Source organism: Erythrolamprus reginae, chromosome 4 (assembly GCF_031021105.1).
Source record: "Erythrolamprus reginae isolate rEryReg1 chromosome 4, rEryReg1.hap1, whole genome shotgun sequence".
NCBI classification, from domain to species: domain Eukaryota; kingdom Metazoa; phylum Chordata; class Lepidosauria; order Squamata; family Dipsadidae; genus Erythrolamprus; species Erythrolamprus reginae.
The window spans coordinates 41689475-41714956 of NC_091953.1; the positions used below are offsets into that span (position 1 = coordinate 41689475).

The 25482-nt window shown below is 37.7% G+C and overlaps 1 protein-coding gene across 8 annotated transcripts in view; it reads left to right on the plus strand.

The window, feature by feature from the left end:
• The first annotated feature begins 833 nt into the window (after window positions 1–833).
• Window positions 834–25482, plus strand: part of PHLDB2 (pleckstrin homology like domain family B member 2) — a 69941-nt gene continuing 45292 nt past the window's right edge. For 3 of the 8 annotated variants that reach the window (XM_070750137.1, XM_070750143.1, XM_070750145.1), the window contains exons 1-4: window positions 1819–1956; window positions 9316–9428; window positions 12029–13365; window positions 23504–23884. In XM_070750137.1, the coding sequence (XP_070606238.1) occupies window positions 9383–9428; window positions 12029–13365; window positions 23504–23884 (1764 nt within the window). In that variant the 5' untranslated portion in view covers window positions 1819–1956; window positions 9316–9382. Of the gene's footprint in view, window positions 1188–1758; window positions 1957–9315; window positions 9429–12028; window positions 13366–23503; window positions 23885–25482 lie in introns of those variants that run through there. The other 5 variants (XM_070750140.1, XM_070750142.1, XM_070750144.1 and 2 more) reach the window with 3 other exon arrangements.

The window sequence follows — 25482 nt, forward strand, 5'->3', positions numbered from 1 at the left end:
ACTTTATTGTTTTGTTGTACATCACCCAGTTACTTTCTGTGGGATGGGTGGTCATATACATTTTATAAACAAACAAATATTTTATCTTTTCTTTCTTGCTCTGTGAATATCTTGGCAGGTCTTGCAGATTTATCTTACAATGCCCAAATTGTAGCAGTACAAGGCAGAAATATGTTGTACTATATAAAACATTGAGCCTAAATTTGGCAAACCGTTCAGATGACATGATTATTTTGTTGGGTTCACGAGGCATTTTATTTATTTATTTTATTTATTTATTTATTAGATTTGTATGCCACCCCTCTCCGTAGACTCGGGGCGGCTAACAACAGTAAAAAGACAGTATGAACAAATCTAATATTAAAAGTAATGTAAAAAACCCCAATTTAAGAAACCAATCATACATACAGACATACCATGCATAAATTTTATAAGCCTAGGGGGAAGAGAATATCTCAGTTCCCCCATGCCTGACGACAGAGGTGGGTTTTAAGGAGTTTATGAAAGGCAAGGAGGGTGGGGGCAACTCTGATATCTGGGGGGAGTTGGTTCCAGAAGGTCGGGGCCGCCACAGAGAAGGCTCTTCCCCTGGGTCCTGCCAAATTATTGATTACAATTGTCTGGAACAGAATTTTCCAGAATGCCCGACATAATAATTTTAGGAGCGTTGACCTAGAGGAACCCAAAGAGAGTAGCAACGTTAACTGAGCCTCTGTCTACATTCTTGCAGCCTCTGTGAAGACGGCCGAAAAAACACAGCTGGATTCATGTGGGAGTGGGGCTCCAGCAGACATCCTTTTCCTGTCAGTCTGAGCGCCGTCCAACTTCTGGACGGGAGGAGAAGAAGGAGGGAAAGGGAGGGGGGGAAGCCAACCATTTTCTCTCTCCTCCCCCCACTCGCTTTCTGGCTCGCCTTTCTTAAAACCCAGGACTATTTTTCTGCTGATGTCAGAGCGATAGGAAGCTGACTCAGGGTGAAAAACTGTTTGCTGTTTTCCTAGCCTGCGCTTTGCAGAAAATCGGTCCAAAGTTTACGGGATACATTTGTCAAGCTGAAAGCAACACCCTTCACCCCGCTCCGGGTGCATTTCTTTTTCGAGAGATTTGTGTTTGCATGATGTCACCGGAGAGTAATTCTGGCGGGGAATTTTTTTCTTAAATCACCAACTGGGAGCTGCGCCTTTACAGTAAGTCAACTCTCTTATTTGCAACGCGCCCCCCAGCGCTCGGGTAAACGGAAGGTCCAAGCGGTGGCCAACACGAAGCGTGTGGCATAGGAGGCAGTGCACCTTTAAAGTCACTTCCAGGAGGTCTGAAGGAAAGGCTGCTGCTCACCGGACCAAACGAGCCTTTCCATGACAAGAGCCGAACCCGAAGAACAATGGTCTTTCTTTGCCAGTGAGGGGAAAAAATTAAAAACTTTAGCCAAACTTAGCTCCCGGGCATTAAAGCGCAGTTCTGTTTTCTGGAATGCTTTGTAAGTGTGTATGGATGGGATTTGAAGTTAGCGTAAAACACTCCCAAGATATTACCTCTCGCTACTCCAATGTCACTATTCGGGCCAAATAAAACGGATGGTAAAAAAAAGCTTTCCAAACGCCTCCTGCCATCCACGAGAATATGATGCACAAGATTACAGTTCCCCCCACCCACCCCTTTTAATATGTTCTTTCGGTCCAGCCTTCCAACTCTTTTCCCGAAGGGAACGAACCATTCTAAGAGCGGGAGGGGTGGCGGCTTGCTTCTCCTTCTTCTGTTGGAAGACGGAGGTGGGGGTACCCGAATGGGCGGGCCTGATTGTTGCTTCGGTTAAAGCTTGGGGGAGGAGGAGAAGGAAGGGGCCGGATCCCGTCCAGCTCAGAAGGAAAGGCTCCGCTTGGAAGCAAGTGACGGAACCCGACTTTCTTGGAGGGGCTCAGGGGGAGAAGGATGTACGGCGAGCTCGAGGAGGAAGAGGTGAGTGTGTGGGACCCAAAGGCAGCTTTTGTCCTGAGCGCGGGAAGCCAGCGGGGGGAATCTGACTGGCAGCTTCTCAGGGGGAAAAAAGGGGCATCGCTTGAGGGAGGATTCCCTCGCTTTGAATCCGCGGAGTCCGGAAATCGAGCAAGCAGTGCCGGAGGAAACGTTTAACACTGGTCCCTTGTTTCTCCACCCCTCCCCCTCCCTCTATTTTCCCCTCTGGCATTGCTATTTTAAAACTCAGGCTTTTCGCACTTCTTTCCCCCCTTTGCTTTTATTCTCAGTCTGAGTCGAGGGGAACGTTTAGCTGGGTGGTGTTTTCCATGGATTTTTTTTTTTAAAAAATGATCTTTCTGTCCTTTTTTTTTAGCAATCCGGGATGCCCCCCCCCCTCCTCCACCGCCAACACTTTCCCAGTTCCTCACATGTCTGCTGCCCGGATTGCTTAGATTTTTTAGGCTTCCAGGCTTTCGGGTTAAAATGGGACAGCCAATGTTTTGCTTTTTTTTTTTTTTGAAAACCGAAGTACTGCTGACTTGGTGTAATTGTTCCCCTTCACTGGGAATAATGTGCTAAGCAAAAGATTTGGCTGGATCCCCCTGGAACTGAGGAGATTAGCGCTTGCCTTGAGACAGATTTTATGAAAATATAGAACTAAGCAATTTCCTTCTACTCAGGTAGCATTGGATGCTTAAGTCCTTCTTCCCTCAGGGATGCCTTAGTTGCTATGTGTTCTATTAGTTGTGCTTGAACAAACAAAGTTTTTTAAAAAATACTTTATTACCTCTCCCTGGGGAAACTTTTAATAGTAGGTCTTCCAATAGTGGAAATTAAAAAAGATCAGTGGGAATTGCTCTACAAGAAACTAGCAAATGAAGATGTATATTTTACTGTTTGTAGGCAAACGTGTGCATTGGTTTATTTGTTTGTTAAATTTATGGGACTACCCATCTCACTTAAAGTGACTCTGTATGGTGTACAATAAAGCCAACAATCAAAACATTCTATACAACCACTTACATATGAATGATAAGAGAGAGGAGGTAGAAGCACATCTTTCACATTGTCTAAGAGCTAAAAGGACAGCAGTTTCAGGCTCAGTCTGCTCTAAGCCAAAATAGGTTTTGGTGTTCTTTTAGAATTAATGAGGTTGGAAGGAAGCTTTTTGACTTTTTCCAGTACAGTAATATCCTTCTGCAAGTCCATCATAATTTCTCCACTTTGCCAAGTGGGAGAAAGATAATTTGAGTGAACAAAATGACCAATCACATCTTTGTGGTGCTTTATGAATGGGAAACGTTTTAGTCCATTGGCCTAACCCAGTCTTACATGCTGATTTATACCCAGAAGCGGGCTGCTAAGGTGGATGGTGATGTGTGCTCGCCCCCATGGCTCTGATTGCTAGTGGAGTCCAGCACAATTCTGCTACTGCACCTGGGCAGGTAGCGTGCCTGTGCACGATTTTGCTACCTGACCAGGTGCAGTAGTAGAATTGCGCTGGACTCCACTAGTACTCAGAGCCATGGGGGCGAGTACCGTTCCACCCCTCTGCTTATACCATGGAGACTTTAAAAAATCTTCCTATATTTCTTCTAAGACCAATATGTCATTTGTTGAAAGCATTCAGTTAAATTATAAATCTTTAGAAAGTAATAAATCTGTTATTCTTTAAGGTGCTGTAGATGAAATTAAGCATGTGGTGTAGAAATGGGGGTCTGCATCTAGTCTAATAGATGGATTCTAAGATCTAGGAGGCAGACCTTTAAATCTTATGACTGTCTACAACTGCAGGATACTCTTTCTAATTGAATTCATAAGAACTGTTTATTGGTGTTTTTATACTATTGCATTTTATAAACAGGAATTTGTGCAGGAGAAATGCTGAAATAACTTCATTTCCTATGGAAGAAGTACAGAGAAGTGTGAGGCATTTCAAACAGTTACTATTGATGTTATCCACAGTTGTTTTAGTAACATCTAAACAATTATGTGTAAACATGGTAAAACATTCTGCATTTTGCAAAGAGTGGACAGAATAGCAGTTATGTATGAAAGCTGTTATTTGTCACTGTTAGATTCTCTTACCTATTGTTCCACTCTACCAGTGTTTTGTAGGTGACTGATTTGGTAATGCTGGTCACATGTACTGAGCAGAGCGTTAAATATACACATAATAATTAACTGCCTTGCAGAAGGATGTTAACTGCCATGGGAAGCTAGTTACTGAGCTTTGATGTCAGCTTAATTCTTGTTCCTACTTTGACACAACTAAATGGGAGGTTGAGAAGGGCCTCTTTCTTGAATACATTTTTTAAATTTTCTAAAATCAAAACTTTAGCACCCATTCCTTCAAAAAGTGGGTAGGTAGGGGGAGATGGATTTAAATATTGTGAATCAAGGGAAAGGTTTCTTGAGCCTGGCCTTTAGAAGATGATAGTAAGTTGACTCAAGATTGTTTGAGAAGCATATCTTGTTCTGTAGCCTGTGCCTGAGGCACTGCTAGCCTATTTTACATATAATTGCCCTACTGATAAAAGAAATAAAAGTTACAGATATTTCAGCAACATATTTAAAATGCTCTCAGAATTTCACACATTTCAAGGACCACACATTTGCAACTAGAAATTAGTGTATTCCTGCCATCAGTATCTTTTATAGTACATCTGTGTCTTTCTTATCAACCTTTCAGATGACAATGAAACTAGAAAGCTACAACTACTGAAAAAGTGTCTTATGACCATTTTTCATGCTTACAACCAGCTTCCCTTCGGTCACATGGTCAAAATTCAGCCCCATGGCAGCTGGCATATAATTATGACAGTTGCAATGTCCTGGGGTCATATAATCATCTTTTGCAACCTTCTGATAAGAAAAGTCAATAGGGAAACTGGATTCACTTAACTGTATATAAACAGCTGCAGTGATTCACTTAACACTGGCAAGAATGTAAAATGGGACAAAACTCACAACGTCTGTCTTACATGAGCAACAGAAATTCTGCTCCTAAGTCAAGGAGTATCTAATTAATATGTGTCCACAACTTGTTTTACTAAATATATGTTTAAGATCTAATGGATTGTAAAGAATTATTCATGACTAGAAAACCCTATGACTCATTGGGTTATTCTTTGAGACAAAGGTATGTAGTGTAGCCTGATAAGATCAGCATGAATATTAACTTTTAAGCCAACCACATTTTTTTACTCCAATGCTGCAAGATCCCATGATCATCTAAGAAAAGTACTGAATATATCATAAATATAACATAATTATAATGGCAAACAAACTTAGAGTAAGTTACTTATAGATAAACAAAATGATTATGCATGGGCAAAAAAGTAATGGGAATATTAGTGATCTCCGCTTTCTAACGGCTTTCCTGTTCACTTTGCTTATGGAAAGATAGAACAATTATATTGGCATGACTGAAATGCTGCAATAGCCATAACTTTGTAAATTAAACTAGTCTGAACATGGAAATGTCAATTCCATAAGAAAAATGAAGGCCATTAATTTGGGTCTTATTTAATTTTGCAGCCTGGATTCAAAAGTGGTGTAATGCACCATTTGGGGTAACTTAAGGGGACAAACACAAATAAACAGATAAACAGTTTTAGTGTGGGTAGGTTGGTAGATACTATGCAAAAAAACCCAACCATTTCAGTAAGTCCTACTGATCTCAAAGGGACTTATTTCTGATATACAGTGGTACCTCTACTTACAAACTTAATTCATTCCGTGACCAGGTTCTTAAGTAGAAAAATTTGTAAGAAGAAGCAATTTTTCTCATAGGAATCAATGTAAAAGAAAATAATGCATGCGATTGGGGAAACCACAGGGAGGGTGGAGGCCATGTTTCCTCCCAGGAGATTCCTAGAGAGGCCCCACAGAGGCTTCTCCCTGCTTTTTTCGGCCCTGTTTCCTCCCAGAGAGGCACCACGGGGGCTTCTACCTGTCTTTTCCAATTACAGTTTTGGAGGTTCGGGTTTGTAAGTGAAAAATGCTTCTTGAGAAGAGGCAAAAAAATCTTGAACACCCGGTTCTTATCTAGAAAAGTTCGTAAGTAGAGGTGTTTGTAGGTAGAGGTACCACTGTATTGCTATTCAAACTGCCTTCATAGAAATACATAGGATGGGAAGGGAGCCAACCTATCACAGCCCTGTAGAATTGTCTACATAATCAGGGATGTCAGATTCACGGCCCGCGGCCTGGATGCCTCATGCGTGGCCACAGCCACTCCTGGTTTAGTGAGGGGAAAAATCGTGAAACGGCACATGGCAACGTGACACCGCGAGTTTGACACCTCTGACATAAACCGTCAGACTTTAAGGTTGGAATATTTTATTGAATATTCAATATTAATACTATTGAATTAAACATAACTTGCTGTGTTGCCTAATTCCTGCTAAACTTGTTAAACTAAATTCTGGATAATGGAAACACTAGCAAACCAATTAGCAATTGTTGCTACATCTGCCTAACTATAGTTAAAATTAATCACAATTTACTGTTCAGATGAAACTCTTGCAATCTGCTATTACCTGGAAAGGAAGAGAAAATTAGTTTTGGACTTGTATGAGAAATTATATAGGCTTTGGTTGTTCTGTTTTCTTTCCCTTGCTTCATTGTACCATACAACAGGCAGAAAACGTTTGCAGCCCACATGATTCTCTTCATATTTGCATCGTTCCATCCTCTGAAAATGTGTATTTACTAACTAAACTGAGATAGTAACTTTTCCTCAATCTTAAATCCTGAAAAGAGTGTTGGCTGTCACTGGAAGATTTTTCTAAAACTCTTTGCCAAATGGAAGTATAATTTGCAAGTGGGGCTGGGATGGTTCACTGTTTGGGAGGAAATGGTTCACCTTCCACTTTAAAGTGTTCTGCTGGTCTTGAATAATCACTTCAGCTATTGCGAATTAAGTGAACGTTTCTGTGCATGAAAGTGAATATGGTATGAGTTTGAGAAGATTGACAGGGCCTATTTGTATATCTTTTATTGGTGCCATCTAACCTCATAGCATGCTGGTCTAGTTCCTTGTTTGATCTGAAACAAGAATCCATCATTTATAAATATGTGTATAATCCTATTGAGCGAATGCCACTTTTTCACTTTTGGTTGATTTACTTGCATACATATTGGTAGAAGTTCATTTTTTCTCCCTTTAAGGCAATAAAATAATATGCTTGGTTAGCACTTTTTATTCCTTTGCATTTTATTTTCTTTAGAAAGTTCAAATGCATTTTATTTTCTTTAGAAAGTTCAAATGCAAATGGTTATCTTAGTATCTTTCAGAGAAACTTGCCTAATAGAATTATTTTGATAAATATATATAAACTATGGGAGTTAAACTGTCTGGATTTCTACTAAATATTCTAATATTTGGGAGCAGAAATACGTTTAGCTTAACTGCTCTATGAACTCATGAGCCTATTTAAGGGGAACATGAATAAACCTTTTAGCATTAGTTATACTTTCAATTATTTATGCCTGTTTTAGATCACTCATCTATGACATATATTTTCAGTGAAGCAGACAAAAAGGGGAGTCATTTAATAATCTATGGTGAGAGCACACTTCAACACTGCATAATAACATGAAGAAGATGGAGGTGTAGACATGTGTAGGTCTTCTCTCAAGGAGGCCCCACAGAATTCATTTGGCTTTGGTCCTAATTAAATGAATATGAGGTTGCAACCACAGGTTAATAATATGTTCCTGTGATCTTCCCTGTGGTCCTTTCAGATGATTCAGTAGCAATTTTTTTTTGCTTTTGTTTTCATCCAGAGTCATTTAACATGTTATTGCAGATAGAACACATTTGCTTGTATGTATGCGCATATGTCTATTGTATGTATGCCATTTATCTCACTGATACTACAACTTTGGTCCACTTAACAATAAAATAAAATTAAAAAGTGTTAAAACAATTAAAATTGGAAAAATTGAATAGATGTTAAAAATTAAGATGATGGACATTTGGGGGTAGGGGTGGGTGGTGTTGAGAATCTTCTTTATAGCCTGTCAGCCACTCTCAATGTAACAGGTTCCTGTTCGGGGCCTCAGGCCAAACATCACAGCTGTAGCTCTTCCAGGAGGCCAGGGATGTGTGGGGAAAACTTCACCTCTAATGGCAGAATATTCCAGAGGATGGGAGGCCACACAGAAAAGGTTCTTCTCCTGGATCCTGCCAGTCAAATTTCTTTGGCTGACAGGGTATGAAGTAGCCTTTTCCACTGGAATGAGTAACTTTATGGATATGTCATAAAGAACTTTAAAAACAATGAGCAACAACTTGAATTAGACCCATAACCAGTCTATACAACTCACATAACAGTGGTGTCACTGAGGTGCACACTGTACTGCTACATTCTATACAAATCGTAGCTTTCAAACACTCTTCAAGAATAAATCAATGTAGAGCAGTGTTTCCCAACCTTGGCAACTTGAAGATATTTGGACTTCAACTCCCAGAATTCCCCAGCCAGCAAATGCTGGCTGGGGAATTCTGGGAGTTGAAGTCCAGATATCTTCAAGTTGCCACGGTTGGGAAACACTGATGTAGAGCATGTTATAGTAATACAGTTGGCAGATGACTAGGGCATGACTGAAATGTATGCAGGTGCTCACGATCTAGGAAAGGGCACAGCTGGCTTACAACATTGCAGTGGCAAAAAAAACTTTCCTAGACATACTGCCACCTACTCTTGGAGCAGGAATTGTGAATCTAGAAGCCCCAGATTTTGCACTGGATCTGTTGGGGATAGCACAACCCCATCCAGCACTAAGGATGATAAATCTCAGGTCTTAAAGCCACTTCAACTGTCCAGCTGAATCCTGTTACATCCCCCCCCTCCAAGTTGTACTCCATTATAACTAGTGACCATCCAATTTGAAGGCTTCCCTGCTGTTTAATTGAAGGAAGAGCTGTTTATTAATAAACAAAGACTAATAAATAACAAGACAAAATGCAAAGAAGTGATCAAGCAAATTTGACTTTTATTAAAACAGATGATCACATGGACACAAATATTGTAGATAACATTTTAAGTTGCCTTTTAGATTTTAAAAACACTGAAAATATATTTATTCTATTATGCATCTCTTCTGTCTTCGTCACGTTCCCTGCTTAAATTGTTGGCTGTTTCCAGTCTCACTTACTATTTGTTTCATAAGAGATTTATTTGCTTTTTTTTCTTTTTTGATGACTTGGATTTTAAACATATTGTATATAAACTAGAGAAGTTTTTAGTTTAGAAAGTGAACTGTAATATTTAAATATATACTTAGTTTTTAAAGATATTTCAAAAGATATTGTTTGTTATAAACTTACTGCTCTTATGTTGTTTACAGGTGTCAGAATTTATCTGTTTTCATCTAATTTGGCTGTAATAATCCATCTCTTTTGGCAAGCAGCAACATGATGTCAAATAGAAATAATCTTGTTTACCACAGTCATAGAACAGGTATGCAATTCATTTCTTACGGTAATGCTTCTTTAGCATTTAATGACCTAGAACTATTGATTAATTATGATACAGTCCAAGTTAGACCAAGCTGTGTGCATGCCATCTCCTCATTAATGATAAAAAAAACATATTCACCTGTAAAATGTTCAGAAGTGTAATAGGTACAGGAGTCATGGTTTGAATATATATCCACCCAAGATAAACTTTGGTTCCTATCCTCCTAAATAATGTTTTTAAAGTTTCTAACAAGACAGCAAATACATTGTTTCCTTATAACTTTAATTAGCAAGTACTTGTTTACTAACATGAAATACCTACTGTGAGTGAAAGATAATCAATTTCAACTCTAATTGACCTATAGAGATCTTTTTTCCAAAACAAGCTGTTATGTTTATATTAACCTGGAAGTGCCAATTAAGACATAACAGAAATCATATTTATGATAATATCATAAATAAGACATCATTTTAAAAAAATATTGTGGTGAGTTAAATTAGCACTATTCATACAGTATTTTGCTTCTATGTTTGCTATTTTTTTAGATAAAAAGTAAAGAGTCAATTAGGTTCCATTTTTCTCTTGTATTTTGGTTATGATGGTGTACTATGGATATTTTTTTAATTATTATGGATGGGTGCATATTTTTATTGGACTGTTGTAAACTATTGTATTGATTCATCAGTATACAAGTGGTATAAATAAATGATTTTCCCTATTCCTTTATCGCCATTGAAGTCAATGGATTTTAAGTATTGCATACAAGTACAAAATGCTGAAAATAACTCTCGGAATTACATTTGAAACACATGCAAATATTTCAATCTCTGGAATTTCCCAGATGATTTAGAGAGCTGCTGCTAATCAAAATAGACAATAGTGAGCAGGATTATTGCTTCCCGCTCTAAACTCTTTTTAAGATTCCATATATTTAAACAGAATCAGATTTGCAGATGCTCAAAATCTTCTTTCAACATCTTAATTTAACTTTGAATATAGAAATATTCTGTGAATATAGAAACAATAATGAGCAGTTTAGAATATTGTACGTGTTAGCACTTAATGAAATAATTCTTGTATGTGCTGGATAGAATAAAACAAAGTTCTTGCTAATACACAATATTTTCCATGCTTTGTTCCCTCCCTCTTGCCTACATATATGTATGTGTGTATATATGTGTGTATATTTAAAATTATATATGTGATACAGTATATATATTATATGGGAAGGAGGTTATTGATATGTGATAATTTGATTGCAGTAGTAAAAACAGTTTTGATATTGTGAGATGATCATGCAATAAACCTTAAGACTATAGTCTTCAATACACTTACTTAATAATTAATTTGTTGGACCCAATGGGATATACATATAAGATTGCAAAATTAACATATTTGCACCTTTATTTTTATGTATGCTGTCATAGATTTCATCCAGATTTTAAGAAGTTTTCAGTTGAATTTTACTTATTTTAATTGGTGGTGGGGATTAAAGGAAATGAACCTAGGATCTTATATACCACCTGTTATCTGGGCTTTTTACATCAGAGTACTGTTAAATTTTATTATTTTTCTTAAATCAGTTTCTGACATCCTCAATAAAGAAATTATGTTGGATCATGTATTAGAAATAATGTTTATCAATCTGGTAATTATGATGAAAATGATCCAGTTGAATAATGCGCCCTTGTAGATTGATGAGCAATAAAATTCCTTTCCATGTTATGTATTGTTTTAAAATAGGTTTCTACTTGGTAACCAAATTTCCCAACAAATCCAGAGAGCTTTGGAACAGGGAAAGAGTTTGAAAAGCAATACTCAATTTATTCAGGAATCCTCTCCTCCTAGTTGCATAAATATCTCTCTCTCCCTTTCTCTTCAGTTACATCCCTGTATAAATTGGAGTGTAAAGTTACATCTATAGTTTTGAACTCTTATTTTTCTGGGTTTTGTACAATAAAAATATGGGTAGTTGTTGAAAAGGTTAAAATATATACAAATTAGGACAAGGTTTTCCCCTAAAAGGGAAGTGTTTGTGACTATGTGACTCTGAATATTATAATTAAATTAATGTCCACCCACTGCTTGTTGGGAGGCAAAATGAGAGAGACCATCATAAGAACAAATTTAAGTGGCACGAATTCACTTAACTTAATGCATAAATAAATTATTCTGAGGCAGCTTTATCAGGCTGTTTCTGCCTTTTATCCAATACAATCTTTTACCTACTTGTAAGTAAGAATCCTGACCCTTCCCCCATCCATTCATTTTCTTTCTTTCCTTGCAGGCAGCTAAGATAAATAGCATATACAGGAAATTTGTTTCTGGTCTACCACTAACATCACTGATTTGGTGGTGTTTCATCTTGCACAGGTCTATCTTGATTCTTTTTGTATATCAGGGTTCTAAAACAGTAATATTTTTTAATCCTGTGATTTGAAAATAGTTTCTAAAATTACTCATCTTTATATTCACTGTAAACAATGTTTCTATGAATTTCTTGTTGAATTGTATGAAGTATGAATTTTAAAAGTAACACAAGCTACGAAAAGAGTGAATAATTCACTTTCCTGTTCTTCTCTCTTTTTTTCTTTTTACAGATTCCAACAAGATGTTGGATGAATATGGCCATATGCAAAACCAAGTGGAATTACAAAACACCAGTTTGGGAAAAGAAGTAGCTATGAATTCTCTTGAAACTGATCTCCAGCATATAATGGACAAACTCAGTCAGAAAAAATACTCAACAAGTCTGAAATTAAAAACAAATGAAGACTACTCTGGTTCTTATTTAACTCTCTCCCAGCCTCTGGCACCTAAAGGGAGCCCTGCATCCAGTGTTAAAAGTATGCCATCTGTTTCCAAAATTCAGGGAATCAAACCTTTGGCTTATGAGGACTCTTATCTTTCAGACAGAAATGCTTCTCTAAAGCATATGGGCCCCATTTCAGGCACATTCTCATCATTAAGTGGGTGCAGTCTTGGAAAAAAAGACTTTGATGTTTATGCTATCAGGGAAAATGAAAAACAGTTTGGACAGCTGAGTAAATTTCCCTATTCAAAGTACAGTCAGAAGAATAAATCTCATGATAGTGTCTATTTCCCAGGAGCGCTGGATGGGTGGAAAAATTCTGGATCTCTTCTTACAATGTTGAATGGGAATTCAGGAAATGATATCATTATTTCACCATTTGGCAGCTCTGGAGCTGCCAGTATGCCCTCTAGTCCAAAACAAAGCAGGAAAATGAATATACATGACATTATGTCCGTGCAGGCTAGGTCAACTAAACAAAAGGATTCAGCCATGGAAGCTCAGGGGCCTAGAGCCAGAAAATATCCGAGTGGGTCTTTGAGCCACATGGGAGCTTATAGTCGGTCACTGCCTAGGCTTTATAAATCAACAGAAAGCCAACTCACACCACTGAGTTTACCACCCAGAAACTCTTTTGGGAATTCCAAAAGAAAGAAGACTATTGAAAAAGACCTTCTACCTCAAAATATACTGGATGCTGACAATTACCTTCATTTTTCTTCTTGCACTTCAGGAGTATTGCCATACTCAAACTTTCCACCTGAAGTTAATTCCTATGTAAATTCAACTCTCAGTGTTCCTACAAGCCCCCGGATGGCTAGGAAAATGCTTCTGGCATCTACTTCCTCTTATGCCTCTGATGACTTTGATAGGGTTGGATTGTCAGGAACCAGCCCTAGTAATTCATTTATTCCCTTTGACACTGAGAGAGGGTTTCCTGCAAGAAGAAGAATTTCCAATAGCTCCATGGAGTTTGATGAAACAGACTTGGAAAGCCATAGGCAGACTCCTACTATTCGCGAGAGAAAGAACAGCATTAGTTCTGTTTCTGGAAGAGAAGACCTAATGGACTATCACAGGAGGCAAAGGGAAGAAAGGCTGAAAGAACAGGAAATGGAGAGACTGGTAATACATTTTTTCCCAGTTAATTTTTAACAATGTTTTTCTATTGCTGTATCAAATATTGCCCTTAAAGTTACTTATTATGTGTGCAGCTGTTGTAGTAGTTTACAATTCAGTTGTTTGATTTTTCATGTGTGTCAGTGTTTGCCATCACGCAAAAACTGGCCAAATCACATCCTGTTTTAAAATCTAAGCAGTGCAATGAAGCCAGGGTAGGAAATTGAAAGAAATTTATGGTGCTTCGACATGTGTGTTCTGACAAAATGATCAGGTACTTATGAGCCACAAATTATATCCTGCAGCTTTCCACTATATCAGAAAAAAAATGTTGATGACACTGTTGTTTGCAGTGGTAAGATTTGTAAAACATGTCACCCACCTAAGTTCTATAAATTATAATCATAGGTATTACTTCAACAGATAATATTTCTGTTTTGGCTTAAATGGTACAGTATTTATTTTCAAAATCAGTTTAAGATAAAATTGGCCAGTTCTATACAGTTGGTAATTGCATGTGCATTTTCTCTATGCCATTATTGTCACCAGTTTGCTTTTTAATTATCTAATATTAATATGCACAATATTGTTAACTATTTTATTTTTTCCTGATATTTATTATTTATTCTCTTTATTAAATATTCTTTTTTTAAAAAAATGGAAAAACCTATTAATTTGAGCACATTGAATAGTTCCCATATCTTAGAGAAAAACCTTAAGACAACTGTGGTATTTTTTTCCAATCTGTGAAATATTTTACATTGGGTAGGCATAATTTCAAGAATATATCAGAAATTAAATATATCTTAAAAATGAAATTTTGATAATGGAAATTCACTATTCATTTCATTTGTGGGTGTAATACGTGAATACAGTGATCCCCCGCTCGTTGCGAGGGTTCCGTTCCAGGACCCCCCGCAACGAGCGGGTTTTCGCGAAGTAGCGCTGCGGAAGTAAAAACACCATCTGCGCATGTGCAGATGGTGTTTTTACTTCCGCAGCGCTAGCGAGGAGCCGAAGATTGGGGGCGGCGCGGGTGTTTTAAAACGTCCCTGCTGACATGGGGGGCTCGCTAGCACCCCCCCTAACCCGGGTTGGGGGTTCGGGGGGGTGCTAGCGAGCCCCCCATGTCGGCGGCGACGTTTTAAAACACCCGCGCGGCTTTCCAATGAGTCCCGAAGACAAACGTCAAACTTCCGAGTTTGTCTTCGGGACTCATTGGAAAGCGGCGCGGGTGTTTTAAAACGTCCCTGCCGACATGGGGGGCTCGCTAGCACCCCCCCAAACCCAGGTTGGGGGTTCGGGGGGGGTGCTAGCGAGCCCCCCATGTCGGCGGGGACGTTTTAAAACACCCGCGCCGCTTTCCAATGAGTCCCGAAGACAAACGCGGAAGTTTGACGTTTGTCTTCGGGACTCATTGGAAAGCGGCGCGGGTGTTTTAAAACGTCCCCGCCGACATGGGGGGCTCGCTAGCACCCCCCCAAACCCGGGTTTGGGGGGGTGCTAGCGAGCCCCCCAGGTCGGCTCCGATCGTTTTAAAACAGGCGCGCCGTTCTCCGCTGACTCCTGGCGAACTTCCCCGCTTTAGGAGTCAGCGGAGAACGGCGTGCCTGTTTTAAAACGATCGGAGCCGGCCGGCTCCGATCATTTTAAAACAGGCGCGCCGTTCTCCGCTGACTCCTGGCGAACTTCCCGGGCGAAGGGCGAAGGGCGGGCGAGCGGGTGCTGGGGGGGGGCTTCGCCCTCCCGCCAGCAAGAGGGGGAAGACCCAGGGAAGCCGCCCAGCAGCTGATCTGCCCGGCGCCATCTACGCATGCGTGCCCATAGAAAAAAGGCACGCATGCGCAGATGGTGTTTTGACTTCCGGGTTCAAAAATCGCAAATTACCCTGTTCGCAATGGTTGGGGACGCAATAACCGGGGTATTACTGTACTTCATTTTGACTTATTCCCATTTATCAGTAACTGAGTGAGACTTGCAGACCAGGATTTCTTTGTTTGGAATCTTTTCCATTGTCTTTTGTTTGTGGGGGGAAAAAAGGTAGTCAGCTAAACAAAAGTTGAGTGCATGTGCCAAATATAGTAGCAGTTTATTTGTTTTGAAGAAATTGTATTTTTAACCTCGTCTAATTAAACAGATAAAGTGCACATTTCATTGAAAAATAACTAATTAGTGTCAGAAGAAAGAAAAGAGAAAATTGGAGAAAGAAAACCACACTGTTAATCAGAGGCAGAATCTAGTTTAGTCTTCTGCTGCAGTTAGGTTGGAACTGTACATTCCAAACTTTTAAGTCTGATAAACCGGATACAATAAGGGTCTACCTATAGAATGTCTGCATTTAATATTTAGAAAGTGAATTAAAGAATATGTTTCAGAAGCAAAATATAACTTCTGCGAAAGTTGTCCTAAAACCCTAAAAGTAATCTGAAATATACTGCTCAAAAAAATAAAGGGAACACTCAAATAACACATCCTAGATCTGAATGAATGAAATATTCTCATTGAATACTTTGTTCTGTACAAAGTTGAATGTGCCCAACAGCATGTGAAATTGACTGTCAATCAGTGTTGCTTCCTAAGTGGACAGTTTGATTTCACAGAAGTTGGATTTACTTGGAGTTACAGTGGTACCTCTACTTAAGAACTTAATTTGTTCCGTGACCAGGTTCTTAAGTAGAAAAGTTTGTAAGTAGAAGCAATTTTTCCCATAGGAATCTATGTAAAAGCAAATAATGCGTGCAAACCCATTAGGAAAGAAATAAAAGCTCAGAATTTGGGTGGGAGGAGGAGAAGGAAGAAGAGGAGGAGGAAAGTTGCTGCCGAAGGAAGAAGGTGAGGTGAGGAGAATTAAAAAAACCCCAAAACTTTAAGGCTTAAAAAAAAATACAGTAGTCCCTCACCTATCGCTGGTGTTACGTTCCAGACCTGGCTGCAATAGGTGAAATCCGCGATGGGGAATTTATTGACTGATAGTACTTATTTAAGTATTTATATTGTAATTGTTTGGTACGTTTTCATTGTTTTAAGTGTTTATAAACCCTTCCCACACAGTATTTATTTTAGATACAGTATTTAAATACAGTATTTACAATTTTAGATATATATATTTTTTGAAAAACCTGCCGATTGACTTTGGCGGGCTGTTTAAATCTGCCGATCAGAAACCTGCGATGAAGTGAAGCCGCAGTAGGTGAAGCGCAGTATAGCGAGGGACTACTGTAGAGGGACTCTGAGGCGGCGAGGAGGAGCACGCACCTCCCTACACCTGGCGCGAGGCTGCCTCCCATACATTGTGCCAGAGAGAGAAAAACCCAGGGGGAATGGCAGGGAACTGGCTGGGCCTTCGTGTCGTTCTTAAATTTTCTGGGAAACTTTTCCAGGCTTGGGTTCTTAACTAGAAAATGGTTCTTAAGAAGAGGCAAAAAAATCTTGAACACCCGGTTCTTATCTAGAAAAGTTCTTAAGTAGAGGCGTTCTTAGGTAGAGGTACCACTGTATATTGTGTTGTGTAAGTGTTCCCTTTATCTTTTTGAGCAGTGTATATTGTTAAAAGCTCTTTATATTAGTGTAAAAATTAAGGAGGAAATTATGCAATGGATTATTTTGATGACTTCTTCAATTATACCTTTATAAAGGCTGAAAGAAACCATTTTCTGTTTAGAGACAGGGCAAAGGTTTTTTCCCCCCCAATTTATTTGACAGCTGTTTCCTTTGTACAAATACTGTAGTTTTGTTTTTCTGAACAGGATGTAGGTCCTTTGCTTTGGAACATGTTAAAAAGTTTAAGTAAGTGCATGTTTATATATGAAGGAATTTCCTCCCACTTGATTGGTTTTCTCTTTTAGTATCCTGTGATGATTATCATTATGAAAGACCCTGGATTTGAATATGCAAACATTGTGGAGGCATTCACAAGAATGATGCATCAATTTGATAAATATTTTGAAGGACGTTTGTCCTTTCCAGAAGCTTCTTGAGGTTGTGATTTAGTTAAAACTGTTGGTTGCACTGCTACAACCACTTTTTGATTCAGCTGTGCTTGGAGAGGGGTAATCAGAACAAAGGCAAACCCAAATTCCATTGAATTGAAGTCAATTTGAAGTTTTATTCCTTTGAAAAAGAATATATATTTTCAATATTCCAGAATTCCGATTTTAAAATTCTAAATTTAGAATTAACAGTGGCAAATATCCAAATAGACAAGAAGTTGAATGGAAAACAATAGTTTTAGAAGGGAAAAATGAGCATTTTAAAAAATAGATATGCAAGGTAGTAAGATTTAGATTAGATTAGATTTATTGGATTTATATGCCGCCCCTCTCCGCAAACTCGGGGCGGCTCACAACAATAATAAAAAACAGTACATAATAACAAATCCAATGCCCACCAATCTAATTACAATTTTAAAATTAATAAGTTCATAAAACAGTCCCAATATATGTAAAAAACAGGCACACAGTCAATCAGTCAAATGGCAAAAACAACATGGGCAAGGGGGAGATGTTTTAGTTCCCCTATGCCTGACCGCAGAGGTGGGTCTTAAGGAGTTTATGAAAGGCAGGGAGGGTGGGGACAATCCTAATCTCAGGGGGAAGCTGGTTCCAGAGGGTCGGGGCCCCCACAGAGAAGGCTCTTCTCCTGGGTCCCGCCAGACGGCATTGTTTAGTCGACAGGACCCGAAGAAGGCCGACTCTGTGGGACCTAACCAGTCGCTGGGATTCGTGCGGCAGAAGGCGGTCCTGGAGATATTCTGGTCCGGTGCCATGAAGGGCTTTATAGGTCATAACCAACACTTTGAATTGTGACCGGAAACTGATCGGCAACCAATGCAGACTGCGGAGTGTTGGAGTAATAATTTATCTGGGAATATAACTCATTAACTCACTGTGATCTGACTTTATAAGAGGCATCTGGGGCAAATGAAAGATAGTTGGAAGGACAGACAGACAGACTCACAATCACCCATATCCATTCAATGGCTTTATATTTGTGCTGTAAAAATCCAGACCACTGGAAAGGATAAGTATTTAAGAGGTTTTTTGCATGTGACATTTAATGTTTTCCCAGACTTACCATGTAGATCTGGTAATCCTAGAACTGACTCAACTTTCAATACCCTGGAGATAGGCAGTATTATATATATTTTTTAAATGTTTGAAATGCGTGAAAATTCTGAGTCAAATTTTGTTAGGATGAGAAATAAAGAGAGAAAAAGAAATAAATATTAATGCAAAAACAAACACTTGAGTGCTGAATTATTTTTCTTGTTCTCTTTTCTCTGAACTAAACTACAAAGACCATTTCTAGTAAGGCAGGTAAATAACTAGTTATATGGCAAAGGTGATTCAGTTTCTGTATGTAAAAACTTTGAATAAATAATATATTTTTCAGTATAACAATAACCTTTTAAAAATTTGTCACTGAATTACCACTTCAATTCTGGTTTTCTATCTGGTGCTGGAGGGTTGAAATTAAAAACAAGTGTTTCTACAAAAAAGCAGTAATTTTTGGTTCCTGGAAAAAGAGAGAGGACAATAATAAGGAGAGTTTGATAATTTTGCCTCTACTGCCAGCTGAGAATTTAATAGTACTCAGTTTTTAAAAGAAATTCACACTTTTACCTCTAGATGGTAGTCTTAAATTAAAAACAATTGATTTTCATTCATATAGTTGCATAGATATTTGGTTTCAGTTGTTTCATATCAAAGCAATGAATAAACTGGATGGGTCAATAGCCTTACATTTTAGTCCAGTGATCCTTTAATACTCTCTGGGAATGTCAATGTGTACATATGTGTGGGATGTATGGATCTATATGTATGGATTCCATATTTTTTTAAATGCTTTTTTAATGGAAAAACCTATTTCTTTTCATTAGTATACAGTAGTTACATATTCATTACAAAACCTTATAGAAATATAACCACAACTACCATCTAGAGGTAAAAAATGTGAAATTCTTCAACCCTCCAGCACCATATAGGAAAACCGGAATTGAAATGCAGAGTGCAGCCCTGTAGGCAACTTCAGCTAACTGCTAGCTGTAGTTCAGCAGTTCAAATCTCACCACCGGCTCAAGGTTGACTCAGCCTTCCATCCCTCCGAAGTGGGTAAAATGAGGACCCAGATTGTTGAGGGAAATATGCTGATTCTGTAAGCTGCTTAGAGAGAGCTGTAAAAGCACTATGAAGTGGTATATAAGTCTAAATGCTACTGCTAATGTTTTGTATATTTCTAAGTAAGAAAGGTGACTATTAAACAATTTTTAACAAAATGTTATTGCACAATAGCTTTAACTATATATATATATATATGCAGAGTTTATGGAAATATAATTGTTACCTAGTTTTTATAACTGACTAGAAACCAGTGATATTTGCTAATATATAATCAGAGAAGTTATCTAGATAGGTATATGCAGGGCAGTTGTGATTTTTAAATAGCTACCGTGTGATGGCAGCGATGTAATTTTATTGTGAATTACATTACTGTAATAATCCAGACTGCTTCTGGATTACTGTGTCCAACTCTGGACAGCATACTTTATGAATAATAATTTTAACAGATTGGATCATGCCAGATAGCAACCAGGATGGTAAGTGGCATGGAATAATAATAATAATAAAGTAATAATTGCAGATTTGGAATTTATTTTGGCTGGCAAATAAGATTTTGAGGAGATAATAACTATCTTCAATATAAGAAATTGCAGAAATATTAAGACTTGTTCCATAAGACAAAAAATAGTTTACTAATAATTAGAATAATTCATAAAATAAGTTTTGATTGAATATTGGGAAAAATCATATCAGTTATAGCTATTTAACAATGAAAAAATATCTTGAGGTTATTTAAATAGACAAGATGACCATTTAACAGAAAATTAAAGAAGTGGATTTCACTGAAACAGGATTGAATTAGTTGATGCAAGGCCCCAAGATAATTTTTTATAGCTTTTACTGTTACGATTTTTCCCAATGGTCTCTTCCAATATGTTATGATTCTATTAATAAAGAAGAAAAAAGGAGTTAAAATTCTGTTGAAATGTATCTCTCACATTTAACACTATTATTTGAAAGTTATTTTCCTATCACTTTCACTGAAAACAAGAAACGTATTAACTGACCAACCACTCAGTTCAGCTACCTGTATTTTAAAATACAATATTCCACATAAAGATAAACTGTTGGCTATGTATTTATATATACTATACATACTTGAATTGGCTTTAAAAACACAGTTTACTGTAAATCTGTTGAATGAAGGTGCAGTGAAATAAGGAATAGCTGGAGTCCTGTGATGAAAATAGATACCATAGAACAGGAGCCCAAAGAATTTCCTGCACATAAGTTCTGTCATATCATGTTGTCCACTTTGAAATAGAAATGATGTAATGTAACATGTTACCCAATTACCACTGTACTAGTGGCTAAAGCCAAGGGAAGTATATTTCTTGCTTAAAGATAGAAGCATTTTTATAAAAATACGGTAAGGAGCAAGAATTTGTTGTTTCTACTATTTTCAGCCCCCTCCCTCCCTGTCTCTCTCTCTTTCTGTGTGTGTGTGTGTGTGTTTGTGTGTGTCTGCAAGAGACAGCAAGAGAAACTTCCCTTTACCAATTTGGGTTTTTAACTGCTGTAATGGTAGATTATTTTTTCCTCTCGAAGAATAAAATGCCAAGATTGCATTCTGTCCGAAAGGAAGAGTTTGGTACATATCATTGTCAAAATACACCTCGGCTGTGTTCATTTGGAACTGGGCAGGGGAAAATATTTGTGTGTGGGCTACTATTTGATACATCCTGCATTCTGAAGGGTGAGTGGGGAAAAAGTCCCAAACGAACATATCCTGCCACTATATGTGGGGGTGGTCTCAGAGTACAAGCATTATTTATTTCAGTTCTTAATTACTGCAGAGAAGGTAGCATTAAAATCGACAAATAATGGCTGAATGTTGGTGTTCCTGGCCAGCAGTCAGACGGAGCTTTCAGAAATGGGTTGGGTACTCCAAGGACTCGGGTTTAAGAGGAAGAGAAGAAACACTGTTTAAGCAGAGAGAGCAGAAGGCTTATGGTGAAAATGCTTGGAGGGAAGAAAGGAGTTTTAAGGTGCAAGGATTTCATTGTCATTTTATCTTTCTAATTTAATGTTTTGTTTGAAAAGAGGGATAAAGGGAATTTAAATTAAGGGATAATTTAAAAGTATAAACTTAATTTTCAATACCACATTTGAGCTTTTCTACATAGGTTAGGCAGATTTTAAAAATCAACTGTGACTTGAATAGATAAGAGGCTATTTTTTCTTTTAGTAAAGAAGTTTCTGAATTAATTTCACTGATATGCAAGCATTTGATTATTGAACTTGACACCCTCCTCCAATTCCTGCTAAAACAAAGGGTTAAGCGGAGTTCAGTACTTGCAGTGTGCACTTGTTTAGGATTATACACTTTGAACTCAACAGGATTTTCTAAGTAATTAAGCAAGGCTTTGATTACATCTAAGATCTACCGGTATATCTTCGCTTTGTCTTACCTTTTTGCATTTAAGGAAAAGCAGAATTTGAATTCATCGTTTCGGGTTATCTTGGGAACTGAGCATCACTTTGAAATACTATAAAGAATATGCATCTTAAGATGAAGCTTCTCAGTTATGTGTTCATTGTCAACTGCTTTTTAATGCAGAGTAGTGTTCTATGGTGCCCTAGCTCGCAGATTGAAAAACATGGTTCTCTTAAAATTGTGACATATTTCACTTAAAGTTTGAAAGCTCTTGAGTTAGAAATAGATTTTGTAATAATGTATGTTGTCAAATGACTACACTTTCCCAATAGGTATGATTCAGCAATAGCAGTTAGATGTTACTAAAGTGACATTCATACAATTTCTTGTTTATGTTTTTTATGTTGATTTTTTAAAAATTATAACCTTAATTGCTTTCAGACCAATTATGGAAACACAAGAAGAAATTATAAAGGGGTAGAGTATAAGGATATTGATTTGTTTTAATTATCTATACTTTTTCTTTTAAAAATATGTCTTACATGCATAAGACTTGTGAAAGATATAATTTTTGAAAGTTTCTCTATTAATAGGTATTCACTAGTAGAAATATAGAACAACATTTGCTGCAGGCCTGAAATATGAAAGTGTAACTGTCCAAGCTTGCATTTGATAATACTCACTAAAGTATTATCTAAATAGGAATTCCCATATTAAAGCAATGAAGCTGAAGCTATAGAAATTTAAACAAATTTATAGGACATCCAATTCACACACATTGACTCTGGGTAATTTACAACATTAAAATATAAAAGTATAAAAACCCCATAAATGTCCCTTCCTCACTTGCCCCAGCCACTTGATTGACTCCATATCAATGAAGGGTACAAAATCTCCTGACAAAATCACATATTCAAGGTCTTCCAGAAAAATAACAATGTTTTATTCTGTTAAGTAATTCAGTGATTGGGAGTATGATATTTCATATGGTGGCAGGCACCATAGAGAAGGTCTTTCCCTTGATCCTACAAGTTTTGCCTCTATAATGGATGGGCCTACAACATACCATTTCCTTCCTGCTTTGTTGGTCTGGGGAGATGTGGTACTTCATAAGATCTCACTGGAAAAAGAGGAATATGGGGGAAAGCAAGGGAAGTCAAAAACATACACTGAAGTTTAAAGCAAAATCAATAGATTTGTACTTCTTTTTTATGTTAAGAAATTTCTTACAGAATGGAAGAAAATGAAAGGTGTCATTTTGTACAATTGAATATCTATCCATCTCTGTCTATCAAGTTCAAGATTGCTCTGAGTGCCTTGAACCACAAACTATATTTAGTCTCTTATTTTATGAGTTTAGTAATGCATTCTAAAATAAACGGTGGGTTGTGGGTTTGAAACTGCCTTTCTTAAGGTCCTGTAGTTGAATGGTAAAATGTTAGCCAATTTTTACTGATGGTGCCATTCTGATCATTGGATTCTGATTATCTCCTTTAATCTGTATATTAAATGTAAATATTGATAGTCTAGAATAAAGTTTGGTTGACATTGGTAGTTGTTTTCAGCATGCCTAAAATTTTTTTACGATGCCCACAAAATATGTGAATGTGGTATATATTCTAATTTTTATTATTTGTTTCAATATTAGGAGCGCCAGAGATTAGAGACCATTCTTAATTTGTGTGCAGAATATTCCAAGCCTGACAATGAACCTGCCACAGTCACTACTGTAGCTGATGTTCAGAAAATTAATAAAGAACTTGAAAAACTCCAGTTGTCTGATGAAGATTCTGTCTTTGAAGATTGTCAAATAATAGCAGACTCAAGATTCAGAGATCATTTGCAGCTTCCAGCTGAAGATTCTGATTTCTCTGAATTCAGTGATCTTGGACAAAATTCTATGGGTTTCTTTTCCTCAAGGGGAATCAGAACGAATAAACATTTAAATGGCAACAGGACAAGTTCACCGTTATCTTCTGCTTTCCTGAAGGATGTCTCTGAATCTCCCTATCTAAGCATTATGTCAAAGGTAAATAGAATACTTTTCTGGTGGAAGGATCATAAATACATTTTAAATCAAATAATAGAATAGAATTAGAATAGAATTCTTTATTGGCCAAGTGTGATTGGACACAAGGAATTTGCCTTTGGTGCATATGCTCTCAGCGTAAATGAAAGAAGATACATTTCTATACAGTGTTCCCTCGATTTTTGCGGGGGATGCATTCCGAGACCGCCCGCGAAAGTCGAATTTCCGCAAAGTAGAGATGCGGAAGTAAATACACTATTTTGGGCTATGAACAGTATCACAAGCCTTCCCTTAACACTTTAAACCCCTAAATTTACAATTTTCCATTCCCTTAGCAACCATTTAGATTATTACTCACCATGTTTATTTATTAAAGTTTATTAAAAAATATTTATTAAAGGCGGACGAAAGTTTGGCGATGACATATGATGTCATCGGGCAGGAAAAACCATGGTATAGGGGGGGAAAACGTGAAGTATTTTTTAATTAATATTTTTGAAAAACCATGGTATAGACTTTTTGCGAAGTTCGAACCTGTGAAAATCGGGGGAACACTATACTCTTGGCATATTTTGCCAACAGCAAAATTGCCACATTACAGACATACTTAGTTTTTTTCTTGTTAGGGCTGTTCTAAAGAGTTTTTTGGAAGGATGAGTGGGAGAGGGAAAGACATTTTTTTTCTGGAGGCAAACACAGATTGCAATCACAGTTTGTGATTGATTATAATTATCAATACACACAAAAAAAGCTGTGTAATTTTTAGATGCCACTTCTTTTCAGCAAACTGTGCTTTCCAGAAAATGTATCTTCCTTTGATATGACAGGGAAGAATCATAAGCATCATCACACAGATTGCAGTTATATCAATAGTCAAAATTAAAGAGAGCAGCATTTTAATTTTATATGTTCACATCTAGTTCAAACAGATTATGTCCAAAATTTCTAGAGAAAATGATAAAAATATGTTTTTCATAAGGGAAACAACGTATCTGAAAGGGAGCATGTACAGGGTGCGTTCCAAAAGTAATGCAATTGAACTTCCCATACCGCTCCTATTGGTCAAAGTGGGACCAGAGCACTTGGAGTAGGTGGGGGGATGCTAAGCTTTGCCGCGAAACCAGTCTCAGTGCTCTCCAAGCTGTGGAAATGGCAGGACGTCAGTTATTGTAAACCTGCGCGCTGACCATGTCACGAAAAAAATGAAATCGGAAATTTCAAGTGAACTTTTGCAACGTATAGAAATTGAACCTGATTATTTGGACAACGTCATCACTGGTGATGAAACCTGGGTTTTTGAATACGACCCATAAACAAAATGCCAAAGCTCTGAGTGGTACACCAACCAGTCCTCCAAGCCCCAAAAGGCAAAAATGAGCAAATCAAAAGTGAAAACAATGCTCATTGTCTTTTTCGACAGTAAAGGAGTGGTCCATAAGGAGTTTGTTTCTCAAGGACAGACAGTTAGCGCTGCCTACTAGGTGGATGTGCTAGAAAGACTCAGAAAAAGGGTCATCAGGACGAGGAAAGATATCTCCGCTACCTGGCAACTCCATCACGATGATGCGCCTTGCCAAAACGCACTATGAGTCCGCGAG